At 34.0% G+C, this 20,903-nt stretch overlaps 1 protein-coding gene across 1 annotated transcript; it reads right to left on the reverse strand.

Annotated features, from left to right (window-relative positions):
• Positions 1-79: 79 nt before the first annotated feature.
• LOC133196865 (uncharacterized) lies at positions 80-13,711 on the reverse strand. The gene is made up of 5 exons (XM_061332717.1): positions 13,684-13,711; positions 12,419-12,549; positions 5,254-6,121; positions 3,671-3,726; positions 80-659 (listed from the first exon to the last, which is right to left on the reverse strand). The coding sequence occupies exons 1-5, from the start codon at positions 13,709-13,711 to the stop codon at positions 621-623; spliced, it is 1,122 nt and encodes a 373-aa protein (XP_061188701.1). The 3' UTR covers positions 80-620.
• Between the last annotated feature and the right edge of the window lie 7,192 nt (positions 13,712-20,903).

Here is a 20,903-nt window from a genome sequence, read left to right on the forward strand (position 1 = left end):
TTTATTATATATATTGATTCATTGACTTTTGCCCGCCGTGTGGCGAGCTGTTGATATGAAAGATACGATATACAACCGACTTTGTTGCAGTATAATCTCTTTATTCCATTTTAATTATTTTATGAAAACATATAAAAAAGAAGATAAAGCCAAAAAAACTGATCCGTAAAAAAGGCACTGTACAGAACATCAAATACAGTATCCTGGAAACATCATATTGAAAATGGGACCCAGACTACTGCGCAGCCATAAGTCATTAACGTTCAGTTTGTTGCAGGATTATGTTTTAGGTCGGAATATCGATTTTTTAAAAAAAGCTTTATACTTCTGGTACTCTAAAGAAGTGAAATTGTATTGGATGCGTGTTAGGAAATGTTGATTCTAAAATCCTGCAATTAACTTTGCATTTCCAAACAATTGAAAAATAATAATCACATTGTGTAATGCGTCCTTCATTTGATTTTGGTTTAGTAGCAAATATCATTATATGTGTCCTCAAAATTTACATTAATATATTTTATACACGGTAGATGGTCGATATCCGGAATTCGGTAGATGTCTTGTCTATCTGTGATGTCCAATCTTTGGATTGGCAATACGTTAATGTCCGCCTCTTGCTCTCAAGTATTAGTGACACAAGTCAGGTTATTAGCACAAGACTGAAAATAGAAAGAACAAATATTATGGTTTAAATGAATATTTCAAGCAAAATAACCACACACAAAAAAAAATTAAAAATAATTTTAAAAAATTCAAACTATACGGCACACTGAGTTGATTATTGCGAGGAACCCAGTGTTGATGCAATTTATAATAAACAGTGTGTTCCTAAAATCTATTCATGTTGTTGTTCTGTGGTATATTTTACTTTGTCTCCGTTACACAGTGCTGATTTTTTTTTGTAGATTTATTGTGTAACTTTCATTGATATTAATGCTCAAACATGAATTCAGATTGAGAAGAAAATTCATCTTCATAATATTCCATGAAACCTTATTAACGGACTGAAACTATCTAGGGAGTATTAAGATACAATATTAATTCTCAGTAAAGTGAGCACTGGAAATTATCCAGAAATGGCAATAAACGAACTTGTATGTCTTCAATTTCAATACATTCTTTAACACTATATATTTCTTTATAAGGAATCTTGTTATATGAATTATCTTTTGTGTATTGAGACTGTTTACAACTAAGGATTTGTTTATAGTATGAGAAAGTGGCAAATTCATTTTATGAATAACTCGATGTTGTGAAAGCCTTGTCCATCATTCCTAGCCTACTGTGATATGGAATGTCCTGCTCAATTATATATTTTCTTTCAAGTTAAATACAAGACGAAACAATACAAGATAAGGGCATCGGGATAGCGCATTATCACTCAAGAAGTCTCGGGTGACTTGTTCAGGACTCTGGTTACAGACCTCTAGTCTTCGGCCATTATAAAAATAATGATTAACCCCCGTGGTCTTTGCCTTCTCATGACAGTATTGTTGCCAGCCAATCACCTTTATAAACTAAAAATCTCATGAAGACATGAAGTGACTCCGAGTGGCTCTGAAGTTCCTGAGTGGCACTGGGAATTTTACCGAAGATTCTTCCGAGATCCTGGATGGAAATAATGCACATCTTCTGAAACTTGTCTGATCTTTCAGATGTACGCTGAAATAACTATCTTGCTTCCTTTAGAACATTCAGAGTGTTCTAGCATATCATATCTGTTTGATTTTTATACAGTTTACGAAATGCTTGTATCTGTATTAGAAACACAATATTTTTTCCATTTCACTAAGGTCAGGGGGGAAAGGGATAAACACCCTACATGTCTAGTACACATGAATATTATATTTTAATAAAGGTATACGATAAAGAAAATTGTAAAATTATTATAAGTTTTCTTCCTTGCAGACAAGAAGAATTAATTAATCTGACAGCATTAAATCTGAAGGTGAAACTACATGCATTTGCTTTCTTACCATTCTTTGATTAAATACAAAATCAAATAAAAATGATGAGGTTGTCTCATAGACAATAATCCTGTTGCATGGCATCTTATCTAAATATGATGCAAAAATCGATTCTTAAGGGTATTGTTTGATACTAAGAAAAAAGATTTATGGAAAGGAACTATACGTGTGAATGATTTGCACAACACCCAGTTCAACATCAAAAGGAAACGGAAACGTGAGAAGTGTTATCTTATGTCAATTGCCGTGTTCGATTGGTAATTTTCTTAAAGATATTAGTAATGCTGTTAAATCTCCAATCTCCTATCAAGTTCAATTTCCTCCTCATATAAAGTCCATTTGACTAGTAAAGTGCTAAACGATATACCGTATTCAACGCTTTCTTCATAAACCATTCATAGAGCTGAAGCAGTGTGATTATTTCATTAGATATCAAGACTTGTTCCGTTTGTAGAAAATATCAATCGAACAGGCAAATGGACATGGATTACTAAAAATAGAGAATATATTGCTTTTGCTGTGAAAAATAAAAACTTGAGAAATATATATATATAATGCAATTTTGCCCCTGCAAACAAAGTTGTAAAGAAATTTTAGATTGTTCAATGTCACATACGCCTTTACTCCGTCTTAGGTTTAGCATAAAATTAATAAAAAATTTTGGAAAGGAAGATCGATTTAACCAAGATGATTGTAAAATCGGCAGTATTGCCCAGTGTTTCGAGTGAAGGTCTCACCTAGTTCCTTCGAGGGTTCGAATCCCACTGCGGGTCGTGGAGACAAGCCCTTCGGATAAGACCGTATAACCAGGGGTCCCGTGTCACGGTAGATGCTGGCTCAAAGGCCATAATTGCCGAGTATAGGTCTAAATTTGCAGCCTTCCATCGGCAAATGTGGTGTCTTAATATTGTGAAATATTCATTAAGGGACGTAAACAGGCCCGTAGCAAGGGTTTCAAAAGGGAGGGGGGGGGACTAGCATCAAAATGAAAATTTGCTATGGCAGAATACTGTACTCGGAAAAAGCGGGGGGTGGGGGGGGGGGGCTCACGTTCTACGGGCCTGGTAAAGCAAGCAACATCACGGAAATTGTGAAAGAATGTTATCGCCACCAGTATACTAACCATTCCTGCCTTGTGGTGAGTAAAAAAAAAGTTCATTATTTCAAGCAATGAACATCAAATCCAACGTTTGAAATTCGTTTTCCTAGAGTTAACACTACCTATAATTAACCGATCATTTACGCTAAAATCACGGACTATTAAATTCAATATTGACGATAGTTTTTTTTAATATTATTTTAATAGTGTTAGATATTCATTGATTACCGGTGACTTTCCAGAATTATTTAGTGCCTGATCCATTACAGAGATGTAAAAATTGATTTAAACAAATGGGATAAGACATGAAGTAAAACAAATCCTTATACGGAATAAACATTTACAGCGGTCATTGAGTGCTAATAAATAGTGTTCATCATGCAGATGGTATATTGTGTGTAACGCACCTTAAAGTTTCCTCCTGGGTATAGTCTGTTGACAAGAACATTCCATAAACGATATCATAACAAGAGAAAGTGTCACAGAACAATAATAGGTCAATAAATAGAGAGAAGATTAACGAAGGGGGACTATGTACATTAATTAGATATGGATTCTGGAGTTCTTGGCGGATTTAAGAAAATAGGTCAACATGGCCACTTACCGATGAGGTGGGGGAAGGTGCTGCGTCCGATTGCTCTAGTGGGTCTTGGTCACCTACTGCATAAATAAAAATTTTCATCGAAAACACAATAATTAAAATGAAAACAACATAACAAGAATGTTAATAAGTCATTTCACAAATATCTCAAATTATCAGTAAATCGACCAAAGATAGTCGTTCGAACACGTTTTCCCTAATAATAAAGAAATAAAAATTGGCTAGAGGATGTCTGGTAGTACTGGATTCCCCTCCCTCTTGTTTTTTCAAATTTGAAAGAAACTTAGTATATTGATTTGTTAACATATACGCTACGTTTAATAATATTATTTTGTAATTGCGATGAGTTGGTAGAAAAGACTGAATTTCTATGAATACTAGTAATGGCAATCACTATTCATATATGCATGTTTATCGATCAGTTTGGTCTTCTGTCTTTCAAAAGTCCATTGTAAGAAATCGTTACACTCTTTAAGCATGACATATTTACAGATTACACTGCAAATGCCCCATAATTGCCCGGAAATTTTCCTCTTTCTCGACTTATGGCAAAGATTTAACATCTATATGGTACGAAAAATGTTCATTATCTGACATTAATGCCGCAGCATCGCTGATCATCTTGAATGCTATGGCATGTTCACTTGCAATAGTGCGACGGATCTTTTGTAATATTAAACCTATATAGGATCCTACGATATCGGATAAAAGTTACTTCTTCACAAAAACTAGTACAAATATTCTTTAATATAAAGAACTTTATCATTTTAATATTTTTTTTTTTACTTTAGCTCTTTTCCAATTTTAACAAATGTTATATCTTTGCAAAAGAGAGTTTAAATTGTTCGAACAAGTTCAGGATAAACTCCAGAGAATTGAACGAGAAGTAGAAATGATACCCCAATGAATGAACAGAACCCCGTGATCAATATCCACGAACAAGTATTTCATGAATTATTTAGTTATTGTCTTCATCAGATGATGTATATTGATCGATGATTTAGCCATGTTCAATTTTATATCAAATGCAATCACCTGCGTTTCGTGTTAAGTTTTGCAGGTAAAATGAGTATAAAAATAAACAACGATTTTCGGTACATAGGGTATCACATTTTGATCTTAAACTCTTCTCCAAGCACAAGAAACATTCAGGCGTCAGTACTGGTTTCTTATATGTAGCTCTTTTTACATGAAGTGGCGTTAGAGGCCAGGTGTTACACTAACTGTTCAATGTAACCTCTTGAGCTTTATTGATATGAAGTGTTAGTATTCTTTTTTCAGTAAACGTTTCTGGTACAGAGTGTCTCATTCTCTCACGATATCGAGAACTTAAAATGCCTTTGTCGAGCACTTCATATAATATTAAGTGATATTACATACTAGAAAGTAAAATTATATTTACTGCAACAGACATATATAATTACGGTATAAATCAGATTTTATCAAAAGCAATATAGTGGCAGATTTTTTGTACAATTAACAAAAAAGGACAGGGAACTTCCTGGTCGAAAACTCTTACCACAAAAATTTATACATTGACAAAAAGAGGCAAGAATTACTGTATGAAGACTCTAAAAAGTACTCACCAATAAACGAGTAAATAACGCTGATGACTACAGCCACAAATAATGTCACCCCAATGGTTATGAAAATTATGTTCAAAACTTTCTTTAAGACCCGGTATTGGTTTGGATCATTTAGAAGTTCCTCGGGGTCTAAGTCTTTCATACGATTGTCCTGTAAACATAGATAAATCCTTTTCCAAATACTTTTAGGTTTTTTCGGAGAATGTATTGTCATGTTTGAATTATCAGGGTCAGACACACAAATTTCAATGTCACGTCCGTCCATAGTTACGGAGGAAGCGTCCATCGCCATTTCACGACGATTGCCTCTGGACCTGTCAGTGAGGCGACCTATCTGCGGCTCATCGGTAAAAGCACCATCTGAACCTTCAGCCATTCGCATCTGTGGATTATCAACACCGCGTTTGGTCCCCGATGATTTTGGCAAATTTGCACTAGTACTGTCTGGGGTGTCTAAGACTATGAATCGATTATGGACATATCTCACATTATTATTCAAAAAATTCCGTTGTGGGGAAACAGGGCTGACTCTTTTAGGAGACCCTGTTCCGTTCCTTCTGTCATCGGTTTTAGCTTTGGCCCTTTGTGTTCTTCTGTCATCTGGAAAATCCCCCCTCTCTCTCTGTCGTCTTGTTTTGTGATCGTCACGCTGATGTTCGCGCGCCTTTTTATCCGCCACAGCAGACGACAGCTCTATACCGTTGTCACCTTCCTGTGGCACTGGGCGCGTTCGGCCTACATTCTGCTTCGTATTCATATCAAAGTCATCTACGTAATTGCTTCTCTCTGGCTGGGACTCGATAATCACAAACTCTTCAGCTTCTGCCAAAGCGACTTCATTGAAAGTGGAATCCTTGTATTTATGCACCTGAAAAAAAAATCCAAAACAATACCATCTAATGAACAATGTAGCATCACCTGGGGTTCAGTCCTACCGACTGCAAAATCTATACATATAAGCTTAGACAAAGCACGAAGAACAACTGACTGGCGTATAAATGCGTAATTAAAGAAAATACTTCGTCAACTCAACTCATCCGGGAAATCTTTTCAAAAATCAAATTTCCTGCATTCTTTCAAGACTGCAAAAGAGATCGTTCCCTGTAAAGTTTTTCCTCCGTAACTGATTCTCCTGGGCGAGGAAATTATCGTACAATATATCTAGTACACAAAAGTAATTTTTCTTCCAACAGTAGACCTAATATCCTTTGAAAAATTTAACATCTAAAAACATTCACTCTTTTTTTTTCTCTTTTTATCGTTAACGGCCATTTTACCACTATTTTTATTCCCTTGTCCACAATTGTAACTTGAAATTTTTCATACACACAAGAAAAACAAAATACAAATTTGCCTTGTCATACCTGTGTAAAGAAATCCCTCTATCTACATTTTGCACAACGAAAAACAGTCTCTCTCATGACAGCACAGCAGCTGTTACATAGTTTATATGTGTAGCTTTAATTAGCGGAGAAATGTCATTTTTACTTGGACTACCGCGTCAATACAAAGCACACATTCAACCGATACACTGTAACAGCTACTGTGATCCGCTCTCACACATTTCTTTGATCACTAGTTGTTAAGATGGCAACTGTATACGCCATAAAATTATTTTTCCCATTCGTGAGACAGACATATTATTGTGTATGGAGATCTTAGATTCTAATAATCCGTCTCAATCTAATGTGACTTTATAGTCGTTTGTTGATGTGAACATATACGGCGGGTCACTCACTGGTCAATAAACAATAACAACATGATGTAACAATCGTAGTCATAATTATATATAACGCAACGGCAGCAGGGTCCTTGAATGCAGCTATCATTTCTATTTGAAATGAAATAAGAATATGGCATTTTTTCAATACAGTGATTGATATGATACCACTGACCAGGTTAGCATTTGTCTTCAAGGCTGTAGGTCGTGAAGAATGTGCGTTCGATTCAGATTCTTTGAAGAAAGGGGGTATAATGAGGCTCTTAAAAGGCATTACGTAAGTTCCGATTACTTAAGATCCAGAACACTAACATAAAACTCGGAAAATGCATTATAAGTGAAAGCTGGACAATAAGTTTGAGCTGTCATTTGTTCCAAATATCTGACATTATAACCATTTGAGTTTACTTTGAGAGTTCAAATAGAAAACTTTTTTTTAAGAAATCACACCTTCCTCAATTGAAAGTTAAACAAAAGATGGTAACAAGAGCTTTGGACGCAGAAATAAATGAGATTTATAATTGCAAAAACTGTTGTCTAACTGTCTATCTCTCAAAAAGATATACAATAAAATACATTGTTATATACCTCTATAAATTAGTTCCTATATAAATCTTTACTTTAAAAAGTCTAACATTTCTAATGTTTTACTGAGCGGTCATATAAAATCGATGTTTGACAACAGAGTGAGATATTAGCCCTGTAGACGAGATATTGGACCGCTTTCGTCACACTGTGGGCCGGATCAACAATCATGTTTGCACTCGTTGGTATGGAAACCAGCAAAAGATACATGTATAACAAAAATAAATAAATGAATAAATAATAGGTATAACAAAACATTTACTGACTGTATTCTCGGGCAAAATGCGTTTTGTCGACCCCTCGAACCAAACTGTTTGCCTTCGGCTTAACGGCCTTAGGCAAACAGTTTGGTTCTTGGGTCCGACAAAACGCTTGTTGCCCTCGAACCCAGTCAATAAATGTACATGTATAATATTTTATTGGCGCAAACACAATTACAATAATTGGCAAAAGCACAACATATGAGAATCATCAATACATTTATACAGTATAAATGCATGTATTCCTAAGGTGGTTCTTTAAAAAAGATTGATTCAACTAACAAAATTTATTCTTTTATCAGAGCTTTCAATAAATTATTATTACTTAAAACAAAAAACAAAAAGTCATGTTTCTTCTTCTAGGGACTCTGTGAGAATTGTGTGACTTTCATGTAGAAGCGCGCCATTTTGTTATATAAACATGTGAACTAAAATAAGAACAATGTTTCTCTCGACAAGAAACTCATCCTTTTCACCTTGTAAATATTTTATAGCTCAGAGTGGTAATTTTATTGATTTCTATCACTCCGCTTCATTTAGCAATTATATTTTACTTCGGGATCAATGTTCTGCTGTCTCATTATTCATCTGGGTGTCGAGCCTATCGTTATTGTCATACTTCTCCTATGTCCAGCGATCATATGTCAAAGATATCATACCATACAACAGGCTTATATCTAATGACTCCCACAATATTTGATTTCTAGTGACGTTTTCAATGCACTTTACTGACAAACTCGTGTACAGATCTGATTGTCGAACCAGACTGGTGGAAATCAATCCCTGCTTTAATCCAGTGCAGCAAAAATTGGGATCAGTTAAAACATGGGGATTAAATGTGATATATTTCAATCCTGTCGTTTCTCCTTTGGCTGGATTTGATCTCGCGGCGACTAATGATGACGTACTATCCGTTCATTAGTGACACTGTGCCTGTGAGAAAGGCACAAGTCTTTGCAGCAGAACAGATTACTGTCTTTATTTCCACGTTTTTAGATAATTTATCTTACGATCGATAAATGCTGCAAAGTCCTTCTATATTGAAGAATTACAGAAATCATTGGAAAAGGGGGAAAATTGATTTGAAAGAATACACTAATTTCCACACAAATATGAGACTCATACTATCATAATTGTATTTAGTAATATAATAATTATGAAGCCTTTATGACTCAAAATTCCAAATGAATGTAATATATCTTTCCGACCTAAAGATGACATGTTCCACTTCTATTGAAGTATTATTATTTTGAAGAATCAAGAAGTTGGCCTCAGCCAAATGTATTTCCAAATTACATGGCACTGTATGAGAAGCAAGATTTCATTATCGATAAACATTACAATAATGTTTGAATTTTACAAGAAAATGTATATTCTAATTTCTCAAAATGAGGTGACATTCATATCGTCTTTGCAAGTTTTTCAATAGCGTCCACTCCGTGTAAAGGTGATGTTCTAATTCAAGAAGCATTATTAACCTCAATTATAAGTCGAGTCACTTTTAAGTCGAGATAGCAGGGAAAATATGTTAGAATGTACATACTTTCATACTATTTCTCCAAAGTGTGTGTCACATACTAGTATATTGTCCATTGCAAGTTTCCCATTAGCGTTTGCAATATGGAGCTACTGTTAAGGTAAATTGTATCATCATTATGCTAGGATTTTCTTGTTAAAAGAGTTCTTTTTAGAAGAATTTTTAACTCACTTTAACCAGGGACCTATATACTAACGGGATAGGCAACTCCTTCAGCGCCATTTATTTACCCAAAACGGCACACACAACACTGCAAGTTTTTCAAACTACTTTTTCCCCAGTAAAAAGCTTGTTTTCTGATTAATGTAATCTGTTCTTTTTGTGTATCGGAATGGATATTTAATAAATTTTAAAGCACATATTATAAAATAATTTAGATATTAAGTAAACAACCACCAAAATCGGCGATTTCTCGGAAATACGGCCGATCAGGGGCACGCATTGATCTTTAAATAAACGTAATTACTTCTAAGGTAAGGAGTAAAAACGGTGCTTATAACAAATCTTGAATAATTTTTTGACAGATAAATTAAGATTTTATTCTGAAATATTTGATAGCAAAAGAGATATATTTAATTAAAATTGACTTACGAAATCCCGCGACTTACGAGGTATCGCGAGACTTGCGAGAGTTGCCTATCCCGTTAGTATATAGGGGGTACAATATACATACACATTTCTCTAAAGTTTGTGACATTTCTATCGTCCATTGGGAGTTTTTCAGTACATGGCATTATACTGTTTAGGCGAAATGCGTCTCTCTGTGTGATGGTGTTGTTTTTGTTCAAGGAGATTTACTCACAAATCTTATTTGCCTCGCTTATAAGTCGGGACAATGGTGAGCTAATATGGCACTAACAGTGCACCATACTGCTGCATGCACCGAACTGTATTACTTAGTATCTGGAATTACATCCTCCAAAGACTATTGTAATCATAGGTATGATAAATTTTATATAACAATCATATTAACAAGGATTATCAGTTCGAAAGTAACTGCAATGTAGGTTATTTAATTTGGGTTCTCACACTTATATGTATTATAGACTTGTATCAAGACTGTCTCATGATACTATACTCAAGCTAGAGCTAACATTTAACCAATATTGAACAGATTACAAAACTCACCTCAACGATTGAATCTTAAATGAGACAAAGTCTCAAATCAATCAATATTCTGATAGTGTGCATTCCTAGACATTTATGGAAGTTTGGTCTTGGTAGGATTTTTATATAGTTTGGAATGGACTTGCTCCCAAAACCTTTTCTGGAAGTGAACTTAAAAAAAAAATTTGGTTACTATCCGGAAAAAAGTAGGTCAGATCCAGAATCCGAAACAAGACTTGTAGCTCTCGTCCCTAGATGCATTATCCATGCAGGTAGGGCTTATAGTTACTTGGGAATAGACCTACACTTGTTCACTCATCTAGAAAATTCTGGATCCAGCATCCTAAGCAAGTTTGGTAGTGTGATAAATCATCCTTGCAAGTTGAGTTACCATATGGCTTATAATTACTTGGACCTGCTCTAAAAAATCACATGGATATGTACGTCAGTTACAGCATCCGAAGTAAGTTTCTTATAGTGTGCATCCCTAGATGCATCATCCAAGCAAGTTTGCTTCAATTGGAGCTTATATACATGGGAATGAGACCTGCTCCAAAACATTTAACCTCTTCCAAAAACTTTTAACTGCTCCAAAAACATTAACCTGGTCATTTATCTAGAAAATACTGGCTAAAAATGCAGGATATCAACAATCTCGTTTGAAGTCTTCATTTCGCAAGTTTTATGGTCGATACAATGACCTTGTCACCTATCATTGAGTCAAATGCTGAATGATGTTCTTCATTCCAATTGTTAGACCATTTTTATTCTCTGAACTGTCTACGGATTTTTCCGATTTTTTTTCGATCATGACAAGGAGCACATGGCGGGTGTGACCGGTCGGCAGGGGATGCTCACTCCTCCATGGCTCCTGATCCCACCTCTAAATTTTGAGGTCCGTGTTTGCTCTGCTCCAAATTTGTATCGTTTCATTGAACTTTCGAGATTGAATACTGTTCGTTATCTTCATATTTCATATGAAACCTGACTTGTACAATGAATATATACTAGAAGTATCACCCATGCAACTCTGAATAATATATGGCATAGAAATATTTAAGTATTTAAAAGAAATGCTCCAAAAACTTTAACCTGGGACACACGACGACTGTTCCACAAGTTCTCCCAGCTTCGTTGAGGTGAGCTAAAAATGACAGGTGACATTTTACTTTACGATTACAACTGAGACTAGGACATATTTCAAAATTGTCATATTGCAGTATGAACCTCCTGGAGTACTCTAAAATCCCTGAATTTCATGGGGTGAAATTTTTGTGGCTTTAGGGGATTTTGGGGAATTTGATTTCATGGTTGGAAAAAAAAACATGGTACTGTCCTACAGATTTTTAATACTTCCTGGAGGACATAAATTCATGAGTCCCTTCTAATTACAAACATTAATCACCAGCAAAAGTTAGTGATTTTACAAGTATAAATTCATTTCATGATTTGAAGTCAACACAAAACTTTCATTTGTCACTTGACTCTGAACACTCGTATAGATATGATTTTGCCTTTCATAAAATGATTGAGAGAAATTAACAAAAAATACTTACTTGTTCATTGGTATGCTTGTTTTCTTCCATATTTTATGATTAACAGGTTCGCCATGTAACTAGTAAGCTTTTTTTCAGCAGACTTTTGTTTGAAACATTTAAATGTCTATTTCAATCGAACTTCCTTTTAAAATATTCTTTTGTACGGTAAAATGTTTCGAAATCCACTGAACTGTACATAAAATACCAAACTAATCCAACAATGTATTTTTATATGAAACCTAAGATTGTTTAATTGTATAACAATTAAACTAGGGAGGTAGTAAAGACTAAATACTCCAAGTTATTTATAGTTTACATCTTGTATAAGAAAAATAAAAACATTATTTTTTTTATAAAAGCAACCGTAAATTTTTCCTAAGATAAGCATAAAATCATAATAACCTTAAGATTTACTTACTTTTTCTTGCTCTGTTCTCCCGTGTTTATTTTTCTTTTTTAGTTTGAAACCCAGTGATCCGTAGTGTATTGCCTCAATAGCTATAAAACACCCTGCTTTTAACACAATACTGTCCTTTGAATAATCTTGTCCTCAGAATAACACAACATTTAAATTTAAACCCATGACTATGTACTCCAGGCATAGGAAAACATATTTACCGAGTACCTAATCAGTCTGGGAAAATGGGCGCTGGTGTTGCTCAGAAGTATATTTCTACAGCTGCGTTTTCATTTATACTTTGAACAACTGTGTAAAAACATTTTATGTTAATTACTGGACTCTGTTGAAAATTAGTTAGATTGTCAAACTCTATGTACTGCAGTAATTCAACAAAAAAATTGATAGAAAATTCAGTTGTTTTCTGTGGTTCCCTTTAGTGGTCCTCTTCGAATAAAATCCGTAAGTGGATCAAACATTCTCACCAATGTACAGAAATAATAACAGAGAGAGAGAGAGAGAGAGAGAGAGAGAAATATAATACTAGTAGTTTCAAGTTTTTATAATCATTGCCTCTAAAAACAGAACAGAGTCAGAAAAATTGTGAAAATTTATCCCTTAAACCCCCTTCCATCCAGGAATGCAGCCCTGTGAGTTGCGAACAGCAAAACTAAACGTGAACAGATGTACATCTAAAAAATGACAAGATGTCCATAGGCCACTATACTCACCTGAGCCACCTTGAGCCTGCTACTCTTCATATGAATTAACCTCTCCCCTCTTTATTTCCATGAAAAATTTTAAACCCCATATCGTGGCACCAGCTTAGCTCAAAAGGGGTTATATATTAATCGAACTTGAATCAACACATCAAGGGGATGCTTCGGTTTCTATATGACCAACATAACCTTGCTTTTATGGGGATTATTGTTAAAGATATTTTCGCTGTATACCAGCATCATTAAAAATGTTGATTAGTGATAAGGGCCCCATCCTATTCCCATGGTCCATTATTTAAACCAAAAAAAAACTTAACCCGAAAACTTTGGATTACGTGGAAAATCAAACGATTTAATTTTTTATACATCTCCATGTACGTAAAACCCGGATTCAGTTTTTGTTGCCTTACCCTAGCTTCGAAACCATGAGCTGAACAAACTAACTGCCTTATGATCAGATGCTTGCATATATTATGACTTTAGAATCCTAGTTTCGCTGTTTTTGAGAACAATATATCCGAGAAAAAATTTTCCTGTATATTCCCATGTAAAATTTTTATCCCTTACTGTGGCCGAATCCAAACTCTGGAGTCATGATTTGAATGAACTTGAAAATTTATTCTGAAAGTTAAGATTCGATGTGTTTTTCAACATCATTTTGCAAATATGTGTGTTAAAGCTCATGTATTATTTTAAAATAAGTAAATAAGTGAATGCTATGTCGCAATTAATGAAGGATATGAAAAATTCAAACAAAAAAAAAAAACCAAACAAACAAAAAAAAAAAAAAAAACCAAACCTAAACAAAAAAAACCCCCAAACATTCCAGGCAACATATCTTAAGAATTTGATCATTGACCCCATATAATTTTAACACCAGTAGAATAAGGGCTTTTTTAAAGAGATTTTGTAATTCATACAATCATAGGCATACAATATACAATAGGTGGTTTTCATTCATATCAGAGGATTTTTGTTGTCCTCTGAGTAAAATTCATCCTTAAGATTTTAAAATTTTCCTGTAAGCGTATTCCACTGTAAAATTTTGGTCCCCTGTTTGTGGCTCCACTTACCCGGGTGCCATGATATTAACAAAATAGTCCCTTATGTTCCTGTGGAAGAGTGGAGGACACTCATATTTCTTCTCGTGCAAAAAATATACAGAAGCTAGAAAAGAATTTTCGATAGATTTCTGCAAATGGGAAAATTACATACTGTTGATACTCATACATTACTCTGGGGAGATGAAACGTTAAATAATGTTGAAAATGAATACTTATTTTCCATTGTACAAAAGAAGATGGGTGAACAAGGCGTGCAGAATGCCTATAGATTCCGATATTAATAAAATCATATTCAATTTATGAATTAAGTCTTTAAAATAAAGTTCTCATTATTGAAATTTATTAAATTATGATCAACAAAACTTTTCTGAGAAAAAAGATCTCGGAAAAAATTATTCTTTTATTTAAAAAATAAAATGGTATTCGTGGGATTCGAACCCCCTAAAAATAAAAATCCGGAGTTTCATATTGTATTGAGACCAACACGCTAACCACTACGCCACGCATCTCCTGACGAATAGCGGCATTTAAATCATGTTTGTGATATGACCCTTGACTTAATGGACTTCAAGTATTTCTCGGAAAGATGTGAATGCTTTGTCATAAAAGTGTACTTTTAAGGTATAGTGGGTCTTTGCTCCATGTTTTTGTAAACCAATAAATGTATATTTTTATGCAAACTTTTAGGATCAACTTTCAAAAAAATGGAGCGAAGACCCACTCATATCGAAAAATTTTGTTAAAGTGTGAGAAAATGACCCTTTTTGTCCTCTTTAGTGTGTGTAAGCTATTTCGTAGGCAAATAATTTCAGTCTTTGTGAGATTTTTGTAAATTGTAGAGATTTAGCATAAAATATACTTTAATGTTAGATAAAATATCAAAGAAAATTTTTATATAATTGAGATTTTATTTTTCAATTCATGTTTGTCGCACTTTAGGCACTTCGCCCGCCTTGTTCACCCATCTTCTTTATTAAAAAGTCAGGTCGTTTTGGTTGATGCAATAATTACTTCTTGCGAATTCTATACAGCTTGTGTATTGTATAATGTTTCTCTGATTATTATGCTTTTCTGTGTTTTATTCATTTTAAGCTGAAACCCATATATGTAAATATGTTTGGTATAATTCATATGTAGGGAGAGGGCGTATTAAGTTTTAAGAACTTTTGCCCAATCCCATTTGTAAAGTTTATAGACAATAAAATATGTTCAAACCAACAAAATAGAATCTATTAAGTTTCATCTTCTCGGGCTCAGTGGATAAAGAGAATAAAAATTTTAAATGCTCCAAAAATGTTCACTATTTCCTAATTACTTTATCGCGGTACATATTGCCCTTCTATATATCGTCGCCTACCCTCACTGCACGTAAAGTCGTTCATCGGTACATATTGTCGCTGGCTGAAAAGTTTGTCGCAGGCGACATAATGTGCCTACCCTCACTGCACATATTGTCGCCCCACAGATACTGCTGCTTAGAGATTTTTTTGTAACTTTGTGAATTAATGTACCTGGTTCGTAAATTTATTACACTGACGTGTCTCGTATGCTATTCATGCAGCAAGATTGTAACGTTACATATTGTCGTCCTGTTCATATTGTCGCCGGCGACAATTAATGTGTACCTACCCTCACTGCACATATTGTCGTCCATTGGTACAGATCGCATGACAATACTTGACAATGCTTCCATATAAATATTACTAATCATTGCCTTTCTGTTCTTGAGATTTTTAATGAATTTTTCCCATATGATTTTTGGGTCATGATTTGAACATACATGTACTTGAATCTACACTGCCTGATGATGCTTTTGTATAAATATGACTAATCATGGGCTTGCTGTTCTTGAAAGAAGATCTAGATTTTTAAAGATTTTCTGTATATATTCCTATGTAAAACATTGATTGCCCATTGTGGCCCCATCCTACTCCCGGGGGTCATGATTTGAACAAACTTGAATGTAACTATATAATGAAGCTTTCACATAAATATCAACTCTTCTGACCCAGCAGTTTTTCCTGTATATTCCTATGTAAAATTTCGATCACCCATTTGAGCCCCCCCCCGGGGGGGGGAGGTAATGATTTGAACAAAATTTAATCTACACTTTATAAAAAAGATTTCAGATAGGTTTCGACTATTCTGGCGCAGTGGTTCTTGAGATAAAGATTTTTAAAATATGTCACAAAATTTTCACTAATTCTTAATTATCTCCATTTGAAAGAGAGCATGGCCCTTCATTTGAGCAGAGGATCATTCTCTATAAGGCTGTTTTTCGGCCTACGATGACTTCATTTTTAAGTAATTTTTTCCCCTTTAAAAACTGCATGAAACATAGGTTAATGTTCCAATTTAATGATAAAAATTGATTGGTGAATGATACTATAGTATTTATTGTGATATACGGTCACAAAGTAATGTACTATTGGTCCGTATTAGTGCATGTATTAGGGTAATGGGAAAACTCAAGAGAGTGGGTGTGTTAGACAACTCCTACAGATGTCATAACCACCTTTAACCAACACCAAAATTTGCATGTACACTTCTTATAAACATAAAAAGTGACTACCAGATTATGAACTTGGTTAAAGGTGGTTATGACATCTAAATAAAAACTTTTGTTTTATTTTTACAATATTTGCAAGAAAAGCTTACTACTCACAGAAAAGGCTATCAGCTTATGCAGATTATTTCATATGATAAGCTTTCAATTAGAGTACATATTTCTGTTGATTCAGCAAGAGTTAATATAAGCCATGCACTTTTACTAAAAATTCTAAAATCAAAGGACAGGAAAGAATGAATATTATGAAATTACACATGAAATTAGGCCTCAACTGAAAGAAGTATTCCTTGAGTATTCAACACCTACACATCTGTTATATGTATTCAATTTCATTGAATCTGTTGCTATTAGGGATGAATTTCCACTCTCCTCAGTGTGATGTCATAGGTTTTTGCAAAAACTGTCATCAATTTAAATTCTTACCCCATAGAAAGATATCTTTTGGAAGAATGCTTTTCAATGGGTGTAATAACAAATATTTTTTAGTTAAAGAATTTAAAAAAAAAAATATTTTCTTTATTTAATCAATTATTCAATCTTTAAAAATATGTTGCTAAGGTAAGGGCAATAACTCCTTCTCATGTATCTATATTCAGTCATTTTCTTATTGTACTTCTAATGTAAAATGGTTTCCTTAATATTCACAATTCAAACATATTTATAAAGAAGCAAATTTTTTGGAACTTTTAGCATCACAATTATGTATTTGAATCAGTTTTTTACATTATTTTTTAAATACTATTTAAATACTATTTACTAAAAATGTACGACTTTTAATGCTGACATATGCTTTAGTTTATTTATGTCTTACATCTTAAAAAATATGGCAAGCTATACATTTTCTGCGCTTATGTTTAAATTTTAACTATATTCAGTGAAAATTAATGCGGTTTTTCTATTTTGAACTCATGCCAAGGGTTGTCAGGTCATTAGTTGAAATCTTCAATGCGTTTTACTCAAATGCCCATTTAAGCAGACGATACGTTCCTCAATAATATAAATATATTTTTTTCCCAAAATTTTGTCATTGAAGTATTGCTACTTTAACATGTTTACTCACAAAAAATTTAGGTACCTTACCAGGCATTTGTGCAAGATACCTGAGGGTAGTTTTTCTTATACATGTATAATCCCGTTGGAAATAAAATTAATTTGTCTATATCAAATTTTTCAGTGTTTGGATTTTTTAAAGACGATTAGAAACTGGTTTAGAAATCAGAAGGTAATTAAAATTTTGAATATTTTTCATACATTACGAAGATAATGTATACATAACAGACATTTGAGGAACGTATCTTCTGACCTTAACAATTACACCTATATATTCCTATGCCTAAACTTTGACCTATTGTTTTGGCCCCGCCCTACCCCCTAGGGTTATGATTGAACAAACTTGAATTAATACTACCTGAGGATACTTCTGTATTAATATGACAAATAATGGCTCAGCTGTTCTTGGGAACATTATTTAAAAATTAAAAGATATTTCCTATATATTTCTATGGTAAACTTTGACCCCGTTTTGGTCCTGTCCTACCCCAGGGGCTCGTTTCTCAAAAAGTCGTAGATTTGGGCCTAAGTTAGTCCGACTAAGTAAGTTACGCCAAAATTTAGACGGGCCTAAATCGCGTTTCAGAAAGCGGCGTAAGACTAGGCCTAAGACTAAGACCTCTCCGCTAAGTACTAAACATGCGCAGATCGCATTTTATTAAAACTTAATCCTAAATACAGAAGTAAAGCACGGAAAGCATGAGCGCGCGTGCATGTTTTCTCTCTTCACCATCTTTCAAACAGATATATTACCCAAAACCTATCTGTATTATCAAGGTCAAAGCATTAAAATTAAACAAGTATTTTTGTATGCTCAGATTAATTTTAAAAAAAATCTATATAGGCACAAATTACATATGAAAAACATAAACGTGCATGTACTCGATTGTGATATTCACAATTGTGTTTTATACAATCGCACATTAGAACCCAAACGATGTACATAGCATACGTGTATGTACTTGCGAAAAATTGGAATACATTAAGCATGAGGAATTTTACTGAAGAATTTTCCTTTGAAAATATGCCATGTTGTCTTTTCACTTTGTTTTACATTAAAATAAATACACATAAGGTTGTGGCAAAGACCTGGAACAGGTTCGTAGCGACGTTTCAAAAGTGGGGGAAATCCCCCCTCCCCCCAAAAAATCTGACAAGCCAAAAAAAAAACCCTCTTAACTACCAAAAAGTGGGGGAACGCGGAGGACGGGGGGGGGGGGCTTCCGAAATTAATGTGATCAAAAAAACTTCATTAACTGTCCAAGTCAAAAACCTAATTAACTGTCCAAGTCATGCAGTTTGCCAAGTCAAAAAGCTAATCAACTGTCCAAGTCATGGAATTAATTATGGAATTTGCCAGTGCTCGACCTTACAGCGACAAAAAGGGGGGGGGGGCACCAGTATCTGAAGGAAAATTAAATATAGCAAAATACTACACTCAGAAAAAGTGGAGGGCCGGGGCCCCCTAGCCCCACCGCATCCTACGGGCCTGTGGAAATTTCAACAATTATGAAATCATATATTATTAAAATATGGATAAGAGATTTTTGAAAATTTATCAGCTGTATTGAATTTATAATTTCATAACAGAATAATCACTTCTAACTGAATTAAATTTCTTGGCATTCAAGCAGATACATGTATTACAATACATGTATTACACTTTGGACATACAGTTTAACATTGATATCGATATGATGATGTACACAGTCCATGTAGAAATACGCATATACAATGTACAACAATTCCATTAGCACACACATTCTCAGTAAAGGTTTGCAAAAGCTTAAAATTTTAGTCAATCAAGTATTTTTAGATTATCAATAATATAAAATATATATTAATTTCTTGTGATCCATATTACAGGCAAGCAGTCTAGTATATTTATAAATTTCTGAAATATTTTCATTTAATAATTTCCAGTCGGGATCAGATTTATTTAGATCGGAAAAGGTACAAATTTCAACATCACCATCTTTTTCTTTTAGACGTAGTAGTTCCGTTTCAATTTCTGTTAGGAATATGATCATATTATATTTACATTTTTAAAATATTTTTCCTCAACATCTTTTGCAAATTAAAAAAAGTTCATGTTCTCATGAACTACCGTGGGATGAGTAAGAATATTTCCATTGTGATGTGATTAAAGTCAACCATTTTAGTGCAAAATTTGTTTTCTTTCAAAAATGATCGTTGAATGACAAAAATATGTGGCAAATCATGAGAGAAATAATGTAAATATAAGATATGAATTTAATTTTTGAGAATTCATGAGGCACATGAACTACACCGCTTCACGCCTGCATATTTATCATAAAGCGCTAACGCGCTTCATGAAATACGCCGGCCTACGCGTGAAGCGTCGTAGTTCATGTCCTCATGAATTCTCAAACACTCTCAATTCTTAAACACATGTATTTCTTTTATAGATGCAGGATGTTTCTTGAAGATTTCATCTAGATATAATGATATTAACAAGTCATGACTTCCATATTCATAAATATTTTTAGATAAGCAAAATTTCTTCTTCTTGATACGTTTTACGAGTATAATAATTAACAAATACAAATTATCAGGGACCCAGTGTGTGTGTGGGGGGGGGGGGAGGGAAAGGGGGATAGATAATTGAGTAACCAAAATATTCAGCAAACTTCGACAGTACAAGAAAACAAATACTGAAAGTGTTGGTCAGCCTAAATTACAACTTAGTTTTTAACACAAAACACCATTACTGGAGAAAACGGTAAGGTTGCAACCCCCTCCCCCATACTACGCCTGACTGCTTTTTTTTAAAAACTCGGGCACTTCTTAATATCTTACCCAGTTTCACAATTCAAAATTCTTACAAATTTCTAGCTCATCAAACTTTTTTACGGAAAAAAGTCTGCATCCTCGTTAGATTTTACTGCCTTTCTATTTACCTACATATCATATATGTACATGAATAGGTATTTTATCGTATAAGTACAAAATAATTATTTTTTAAATCTCTTTTTGATCAAAACACTTGCCACTTTTTACAAGTTGTGTACAGACTAAGAACTTAAGCCTACTCATGAGGAGGCCCAGATTTAAGCTTAACTTTAGTCTCGACTAAGTCTGCG

The sequence above is a fragment of the Saccostrea echinata genome, unplaced genomic scaffold (genome assembly GCF_033153115.1).
Source record: "Saccostrea echinata isolate AGI-Se365-2 ecotype Australia unplaced genomic scaffold, CSIRO_AGI_Sech_v1 ptg000001l, whole genome shotgun sequence".
Classification (NCBI taxonomy): domain Eukaryota; kingdom Metazoa; phylum Mollusca; class Bivalvia; order Ostreida; family Ostreidae; genus Saccostrea; species Saccostrea echinata.